The sequence below is a fragment of the Cibotium barometz genome, chromosome 34 (assembly GCF_041138505.1).
Source record: "Cibotium barometz isolate CiBa-2024 chromosome 34, ASM4113850v1, whole genome shotgun sequence".
In the NCBI taxonomy this organism is placed as follows: domain Eukaryota; kingdom Viridiplantae; phylum Streptophyta; class Polypodiopsida; order Cyatheales; family Cibotiaceae; genus Cibotium; species Cibotium barometz.
This window is the reverse complement of record NC_141079.1, coordinates 1,460,010-1,469,327: the sequence shown is the minus strand read 5'-3', so window position 1 is coordinate 1,469,327 and position 9,318 is coordinate 1,460,010. Positions and strand designations below refer to the sequence as shown.

General features: G+C 41.7%; 2 protein-coding genes across 2 annotated transcripts in view; one reads left to right on the top strand and one right to left on the bottom strand.

Moving 5' to 3' along the window:
• Positions 1–2,403, top strand: part of LOC147618598 (uncharacterized) — a 62,162-nt gene extending 59,759 nt beyond the window's left edge. The window contains exons 7-8 of the mRNA XM_086773622.1: positions 1,714–1,896; positions 1,997–2,403. Of these exons, the coding sequence (XP_086629748.1) occupies positions 1,714–1,896; positions 1,997–2,239 (426 nt within the window). The 3' untranslated portion in view covers positions 2,240–2,403. The remainder of the gene's footprint in view (positions 1–1,713; positions 1,897–1,996) is intronic.
• A 2,381-nt stretch (positions 2,404–4,784) lies between these two features.
• Positions 4,785–8,370, bottom strand: LOC147618597 (pentatricopeptide repeat-containing protein At4g18520, chloroplastic-like). Its single transcript, XM_086773620.1, has one exon. It carries the CDS (start codon positions 8,043–8,045, stop codon positions 5,601–5,603), a length of 2,445 nt encoding a protein of 814 aa, XP_086629746.1. The 5' UTR covers positions 8,046–8,370; the 3' UTR covers positions 4,785–5,600.
• Positions 8,371–9,318: the final 948 nt, after the last annotated feature.

Here is a 9,318-nt window from a genome sequence, read left to right as displayed (position 1 = left end):
TATACTGAATTTCCATTATATCTCTCTCTCTCTTCTCTCCCTTTTGTCTGCGTTATGCATCAGCATGTTCTCAGTGGTGTTTAGGGCTGAAAGAAGACTCTCAGAGCTTTGGCGTGTTACATTGGTATCAGAGCATCAGGCTCAGCAAAGCTAAACACTGATTCAGTCCCATATAATGGTGTACAGGTCCAAGGTACAGGAAAGTGCACGGATATGAAGCCCAAGGCAAGGAACACAAAATCGGGAAGAGCTCTTAGGAGGTTTGTTGGTGGTGTTCCACAAAGCCAGAGGGGATGGCAGTCCTGTGAGCCAGATAGGTTCTCAGGCAACGGTCCTAAGGGAGGATTATCCTCCAAGGGGTGATGTGAGAGTGCTAGACTCATTTCTCAGGAATGAAGACCAAGACAGTGTTCAGAGTCAGGGCAAGAATGGATTGGGGACTGGAGGGAACAGATGCATAAATATTATTCAGAGTCAGAGTGGTTTTGGAGACCGGGCCGGGTTTTCAGTGAAAAGAGTTGCCAGAGTTGGATGGATGACAGAGGGACTTCAGGAATAGAGTGGGATGATGATAGTCATCCAAGGAAAAAGTTGGAATCCCGTCATCAAGTTGGATTAGCTCTGAAAATGTGCATGCTTGTCCATGTACATTTTCAGAGCTAATCCAGAAGAGGCAGGCAGAAAAAGAGTATAAGAACCAGATAGAACCAGAAGTTGGAGCACACAGTGCTGTTTTGGCAGTAGTGTGGACTTGGAGAAGGACTTGGATCCCTGTCGGCTGTACCAGAGCAGAGCAAGAGCTGTCGGCTGAGACAAATAGGCTGTCGGCTGAACTAGAACCAAGGTGGCTACAGGCCTCCATGAAGTCCAAGAGACGATAAATAGCAAGTTTTGCTCCTCATTGTATTCATTCATTCCTCTAGGGAATGGGTCTTAGACTAGGACAGATTTTGGGTGTATACCACCTTTTCATGATGGCAGCCTATGGCTGTAGATTAGGTATCTTTTTGTACCACATGAATATACTGAATTTCCAGCATCTCTCTCTCTCTCTACTCTCCCTTCTGTCTGTGTTATGCATCAGCATGTTCTCAGTGGTGTTTAGGGCTGAAAGAAGACTCTCAGAGCTTCCGCGTGTTACACCATATATACATATACATGTACATATATCTATATATATGGATATATACATATACATATATATGTATATGTATACATGTACATATATATACATATACATATATGTACATGTACATATACATATATATATATATATATATATATGTACATACCTCCCCTAACTTTCTTTTTTCTACACACACACACACACACACACGAAGATAAATTAAGTAATATATATATACATATATATATGTATATATACACATATATGTATATATATATGTATATATACACATATATGTATATATATATATATATATACACATATATATATAATACTATGTGTATATGTACACGTATGTCTGTATCATTCACATTATATGCTTTGTTTATGTTAGGATGCCGTATGCATCTCCCACCACAGTACTCAATACATGTTATAACATTATTGGTCTCATGGACCATTTCACCCCCTGAAGACATTAACAAATCTCTCTTTCTCTGTGTATACGTGCACACGCATGCACGTGCATAAATGTTTATGTTTTGGTGGAAGAGTTTGAAATAGCCAATTTTGAACTTTGTGTGCAGGCTGCCACAGCTCAAGCTGCTCTGGCCTATAAAATTTATCAAGAAAAGTTCTCTGGACCAAGATGGGAAGCCCTCAAATCCCGTGGAGCGCAAAAACAACGGCTGCTGTGGGCATCCACTAGTGTGAAAAACCCAGCTTACCCGGACACGCACTACATCTCTCCTCTTATTGGTCCTGATACGGTAAGTGGCAGCTTCAATGCTCTTTATGGCTTCTTGTTTTGGGCTTGCCAAATAGTTACTATATTATGGCCTAATCTGATATTATATTCTGATTTTGCAGGTTTCAACAATGCCGGACGCTGCACTTGAAGCTTTCATGCATCATGGAAAGGTGGCCAGGACCATAGATATGGATTATTCTGAAGCTCAGAAAGTTTATGACAAAATTGAGGAGTTGGGTATCCAGTGGGCAGATGTTGGTTCTTTGTTAGAAATAGAGGGAGTGGATTCTTTTGCAAAGAGCTTTGATGATCTCCTTGGAAGCTTGGAGAAGAAAGCAGCACTACTTTTGAACAAGCCATGAATATCGATGATGTTTATGTGCTGAAACTTTTCATGCTTACACCACCTATGGGATTATTATCCTAGTCTGTAAATAGAGATATGTATTTTCCTGCTATGATATGGATTGCTGGCAATCATCTTTAAAGTTTGCTACTGAGGAAGAATGTAAGAAGTTGTGCTTAAGGTCTCTCTTTTGTGTGTACGAGAGAGAGAGAGAGAGAGAGAGAGAGAGAGAGAGAGAGAGAGAGTTATATCAACATCTTCAAAAGACCCAAAGGGTCTATGAGACCAAACAGTAGTACAATATCTCCATGAGAACTACTGAGTTCATATAGCCTATGGTGCTAACCTCTGGGTAGGAGGGGGCTATCAAGGATATCAAGCATGGGGGTAGGCTGTAGAAGGCTCTGTAGATCTGCTGGGCGTGGGAATCAATAATTAATAGCGAAGATGGGGTCATACCTCAAAATTGAGGAGTTATAAATTTATGTTGTAAAAAATTGTCAATCAGTGTTTTTTCCATTGCTAGAGCTCCCAAACTTCAAACCCCAAAATTGTTTGATGCATTGGAAAGCCCACAAGTAGCCACACAACTTTCTAGTTTGGGACCAAATCAAATTAGACGATTGTGAAGGTGCAAAATGCGTGATAACAGAGGTGTGTTTGAAAACATTCTCTAAACATGTGTTTGGAAACAAGATTCTCTAATGATGAAGAATGTTATGTTTTGCCTTCCCTCTGGCCTTCTTATGTAGACAAGGGGGTAGCCCACCATGCATGAGAGGGACTTCCATAACTATTATGCTACTTTCAAGAGCAAGTTTGAATTGTATTATATTTTCCACTCAGTTTGTTGATGTAATGAATCTTTTGTGTACTTTAGGAGCAGATGAATGAATATGTAAATTATACAACAAAAACACACAACGTTTAGATAAGTTTAGAGAAGCAAGCAACAATCAGCCATGCTAAATTCTAAATGTTTATTAAATTCAAAGCTGATTTGTTTTTGGAAAAATGATTAATACATGAAAGCTGAAGATGATTGAAATAGTCTCTTAAACACATTTGTGTGTGCGTGCATATAATTTGAGTGCCCTAAAATGATGATTTGTTGCATGGCTCTAGAAAAATGTTTCATATGGGTGTGCAATGTTATATAAAGCATCTCGACTTGGGTGTCCTATTATAACAACCACATCAGCAGTGTAGCTAAGCATTGATTACACAACTGTGGAAGCTCTTAAAACTCCAACGAGGACGACCATGAGTATGTAACAGAAACATTGGGGTTTTCAAGCAGTGAGACTAACAGCCATTCTCGGCAAATTATACATGGAGGGCCACACATCAGCCCTTGAATCATGACGGATAGAAAAATGGAAATATTTTAGGCTGCATTAAAAGTCACCCAAAAGAAAATTGTAGGTTTGAGAAAACATATGGAAGATGTCTGTTATAACCATGAACTTGGAAAGGATATGGCAAGGGAAACACCCAAACTCTAGACATCCATGTACAAAGGTTGAGGAAACAAACACAAGGATGTCAAAAGAGGTACGACAAATACAAAAAAATGTATGCAAAAATGTTAGAATCTGAGTAAAGAACACCTTATGTTTATGGGATGCCTTTCAAAAAGAGAATATAGACTTGTTAAGCTCGTGGAAAAGTTTAAACATTACAAAAGTTATGTCTTAGTGAATTTTTTTTGTCTTAGGTCACCAGCCGCAACACATTAGTTACGGTTTCAAAATCTTGGGAGAAGACCAATGCTTAAAAAAATATATATTTTTCAACCAATCAAAATAAGGACAACTCTTAAATCTATCCGGTTTTTGTTTCTCTCTACTATACACCAGTTTAAAAACTAAATTATATGAAAAGTCATTTCTTAAAATAAGGGCTACTTAAAATCTCAGCCAGTTTTTCTTTAATTCTAACCGATAAAAATACACTAGAATGCCGTTTTTTTTTTAGCACTGGGGTAGACCCAGTTTTGCGTCCAGTTGCCTACAGCTTGGTATGGACTTCATAGGAGGGGAGGGAGGCCTCCCTCACGGGACTGTGTAAAAGGGAGGGCCCCCTCATGGTAGTGTGTAAAAAAGGTGACATGGCCTTCCCGCAAGCCATGTTTACTGAGCCATCCCACATTTTCAGGAACTTGGTCGAGAATTCCCAACTGTGCCAGGCAGTTAGGTTTTTCTTTTGAAACTTAGCATGATGAGAGGTTGCAATCGTGGGAATGCAAAAGGTTTGCACACATTAATTCAAGCAGCAACTTGAACGGCTTGAGTCGTGCTGCCTACACCTGGCACAGCCATTGCAGGGAAGGACCTGCTCACAGGGGTATGTAAAATCTTTTTTTTTTTTTTTAAACAGCCAGAGATACCAAAGAAATGTCCACAAGAAAATAAATTGTGACCAAACACTGGTCCACCAGGATTATGCAAATAGCCTTGAATGACATATTCTCTCATACGAAGCTAAATCCATGAGAGTGAAAGAGTGAGCTTCATGAAGCAGACTTTTCCCTGATAATGCATTGTTGTTCACATAATATGGAGTGTGGAGCATAATTACGTGTTTAAATAAATATGTGAAATGACACGGAAGTATAGACTTGGACATTGTACTGTTGGCATGCCAAAGCTCACCAAGGTAACTTGATGTGAATACATAGCATACTGGAGCTACTATCTACTGATGTAGATCCCATACAGTAGTATCACATCAAGTCGCAGACCAAATGGCACTTCTCACTCGTCATTAGAGTTTGCTCAGCATTAAGATACAGGGTAACCTTACACAGTTCACACCTTATTGGAGTTTGTTCAGTGGTAACCAATAGAGCCGCCCATTCAAGGCTACTTTCGTCAATGCGGCAACATTAACATTGCCACCCCAATATTTTTGGTGCACTAAAAGGTCCCAAAAATTAGTTTTTAAACTTGCCGAGCAGGTATACTGGGCGCTTCGCCATGCACAAAAGAGGTGAATGATAAACGTAAGTGTGCCACCTGAACCCCTCGTACTGGTCTGGACATACAGTGTATACCTCATACCAGTTGGAACATCCTTTTGCATACTCGCTTCAGTAGTAGTACTTGGTAAGGACTGGCTCTCTAGGCATATGCCAAGCCAAAGCCTCTTCAAGGACCTTGGGGCTTCGCAAGCCACACTTGTCAAATTGCACCTCATTTAGAGCTGTCTCTCCCCTTTTGTGCCATCCCAGCCCTTCTGAAAGGAAACACACACGTTTTTCCCTTCTGCAAGGACGGTTGAGGAAAAACTGCCCTGCACTCAAGGTGTGTGCTTGAACAAAAAGACCCCAATCTCTTCAAACTCACAAAGAAAGGCAGTTTGGCTTCTTGAGCAAGTTATCCTGCTATTGATGAGTCCCAAGACTCGCCTTCACTTGGCAGCAAGTCAGAAACATCCTGCACTTCTGCGTGTGAACCACATAGAGCATAAATATCTGCCAAGTTACTGCTAACAACAAGATCTTCTTCAAATCCTTCTTTGATAATCTCAGCATGTACTTGCTGACCCTCCTCTAAGGATCCTGTGCTGCCACAAGCTTTTAAGCTGCAGACAAAGGTGACAGCATCAGGAGATACACCCTCTAATTGCATCTCTGTTAAGCAGTTCAGAGCTTCCTCTCCAAACCCATGTTCCCAATACCCCGCCATCAAAGAAGTCCAAGAGACTACATCCCCCACTAGCAGCTTGGCTTCTGCCAATGAGCCGCATTTAGCATACATATCCACCAAACTGTTGCCAATAAAAGAATTCATTTCAAGTCCCCTCTTTACAATCTCATCATGTATTTCTCTGCCTCTATGTATGGTAACTAGGCTACCACAGGCTTTCAAGCTGCAAACTAAGGTAACAGCATCTGTTGATACTCCCTCATGTTGCATGTCCTCCAAACAGTCCAAGGCTTTTTCACCAAACCCGTGCGTAGTGTACCCTGCAATCAATGCATTCCACAACACAGTATTTTTGAATGGTAACCTTTCAAAAGCCTCATGTGCATCCACTAGTGAACCGCATGTGGCATATGCATCCACCAAGCTTCCACCAACAACTGTATCTCTCTCCAATCCCACCTTGGCCATCAAGGAATGTATTTCCCCCACCCTGTCTATGGCTCCAGCAATGCTACAAGCTTTCAAGCTGCACACAAGCGTGACAACGTCAGGAGAGCAGCCATCCATCTGCATGTGTTCTAAGCAGTCAAGTGCTTTCTCAGCCATCCTATGTTCAATATAGCCTGTGATAAGTGCTGTCCAGATGACTGTGTCACGAAAAGGTAAGTTATCAAGCACATCCCGTGCTTCTACAAGCATGTGGCACTTGGCATACATATCCACCAAAGTGCTGGCAACAAAAGGATGTATTTCAAATCCTTCTTTGGCGATCTCTGCATGTATTTCCCAGCCCTTTTCTATGCCTTCTATGTCGCCACAAGCTTTTAAGCTGCCAGCAAATGTAGTATCATTGGGAGTCATGCCATTTAGCTGCATAAGCTCCAAGCATGTTAGTGCCTCCTCGCCAAAGCCATGTTCTGCATATTCTGAAATTAGTGTGTTCCACGAGTCTTTATCTCGTGCTGGCAGCTTGTCAAACACTTCCTGCGCTTCTGCAAGCAAGCCACATCTGGCATACATGTCCACCAATGCGTTGCCGACTGAGGTGTCCCTTTCAAATTCCAGTTTGACAACCTTAGCATGCAACTCTCGGCCCCTTTCTATGGCTTGTATGCTGCCACAAGATTTCAAGCCACAAACATATGTGACTGCATTTGGATGGACACCCTCCACCTGCATCCACTCAAAATAGTTCAAAGCCTCCTCAACAAGCCCGTTCTCAGCGTAGCCTGCAATCATTGCTGTCCATGAGACCACATCCCTGAGTGGGAGCTTGTCAAATGCTTCCTGAGCTTCTGAAAGCAAGCCAGATTTGGCATATGTATCCACCAAAGTGTTGCCAATGAATATGTTTTTTTCAAATCCATGTTTGATGATCTCCTTATGTACTGCTCGAGCCTTGCCAATGTCCTCTATGCTGTCACACGCTTTTAAGCTGCAAACAAATGTGTGTGCATTTGGAGAAATGCCTTCCAAATGCATCAGTTCCAAGCAAATCAATGCTTCCTCACCGAGCATCTGATCAGCATAGCCCGCAATAAGTGCGGTCCACGAGACTATGTCTCGGTCGGCCAGCTTGTCGAAGACATCGGCAACTTCAGCAAGTGCGCCACAGTTGGCATACATATCCACCAGAGTGTTGCATACAAAAGGGTGCCTTTCTAACCCATGAAGCAGGATCTCATTGTGAATTACTAAACCTTTATCCATGCTTTTAAGCTGAGAACATGCCTTCAACAGGGCGACAAAGGTATGTGTGCTGGGAAGGACGTGCTGTGCCTGCATGGGTCGGAACATGTCAAAGGCATGCTGGAGGTCTCCACATTCGACATGCCCTTGGATGAGGGAGGTCCAAGAGTACTCATTCTGGTGGACCAATTTATTGAAAGCATGGAGGGCATCCAGCATGCTCCCACATTCCACAAACACAGGGACAAGGTAGTTTCCTATGGATTTATGGTCTTCAAGCCCATTCTCACATATGTGTAAATGCACTCTTTTGGCATGCCCTAAGTTTCTTGTTTCTCTGCATTCCTGCAAAAGACAGAGAAAGCTATCGGGTGAAGGCAAATGTGCTATCTGATGCAAAGATGGAGATGCCATTTCTGCAATCAGCATCTCTCTTTCATGACTCTTGCCATGGTACTGCAGAGGGCTTGCAATTGTGATCATATCTGACAGTGTTTGAATATAAGAATCATGTGTGTGATACGTACGCGACGGGCTAAAATTTCATTGGAAGGCAACATGCCGTTAGAAAGGCACAGTTCCCCTTCGATCTACCATTACTCCCCAGCTCCATCGCCCCGATGTCGTCCTCGCATGGGACTGTTCATGAGACAAAACACGACCAGGAAGCCAGAGAGAGAGATACGTCCTTTCTGTCCACCTGCCAGTGCCGTGCAATACTTTCCTGAAGAGTTGATTAAGAGAGAGACAGAAAGACCTGCAACAATTCCCTGCATTAGTCCGGACTCCGGTGACAGACACGCGCGTGTGTGTGTAGAGAGAGAGAGAGAGAGAGAGGGGGGGGGGGGGGGGGCGATTTTATAAAATTTCGATTTTTAGAGAAAGTTATATGGTTAAAAAAACCTCAAAACCTCAAAATTTTCAGGTCATTATCCAATTCCCTCAAATTGTTTTAGTATCCTAAATGTTTTTTTAATCTATAAGGCATAGCTATATCTATCTGCACATTTATCTATATCTATATCTATACTCTTATTAAATACTTATCAGCATACTTATATCTATCTACACATTTATCTATATCTATATCTATACTCTTATTAAATACAAGCGATTCCCTCTTTCATGTGACAAAAGCAAAGGAGGGAGAGGGCCAAGGGAGAAGGGGAGTGAGGGGAGCGAGATTCACGCTGCTCCTTTCTCAATTTGAAATTTTCTTATCTCATCTTAAATTTTCAAAGGAGAGCTATCCCTTCCTAATGATTTTCTTGAGAGAAAAGATCGAGACCTCCGAGCTTAAGTATGAAAACTTTAACTTGTAGGTGTCTCTCTCTTTCTATCTCTCATTGCATTTATTTGCGAGGGAGCACACCTCACCACGTATCCCCGTCCATTAAAATTTAATTAACTATAATTATATGTGTAGGTGTATGTATAAATGCACACATATATATAAATGTATAGATATATGTGTCTAAATATAATTAAACATAATATTATATAAAATATATATTTGCATGTGTGTATGTGTGTGTGCGTGTGTGTGTGTGTGTGTGTGTGTGTGTGAGAGAGAGAGAGAGAGAGAGAGAGAGAGAGTTTCTATGTTTGTGAGATTGTGTGTGAGTGAGAAGAGAGAGGGAGTGTGTGTGTGTGTGTGTGTGTGCGTGTGTGAGAGAGAGAGAGGGAGTGTGTGTATGTGTGTGTGTGTGTGAGAGAGAGAGAGAGAGAGAGATTCAACATTTGAGAGAGGTGTGTG

What these genes read in the sequence shown, in the direction of transcription:
- LOC147618597 (XM_086773620.1), bottom strand. Translation starts at nt 8,045, where the DNA reads ATGATCACAATTGCAAGCCCTCTGCAGTACCATGGCAAGAGTCATGAA.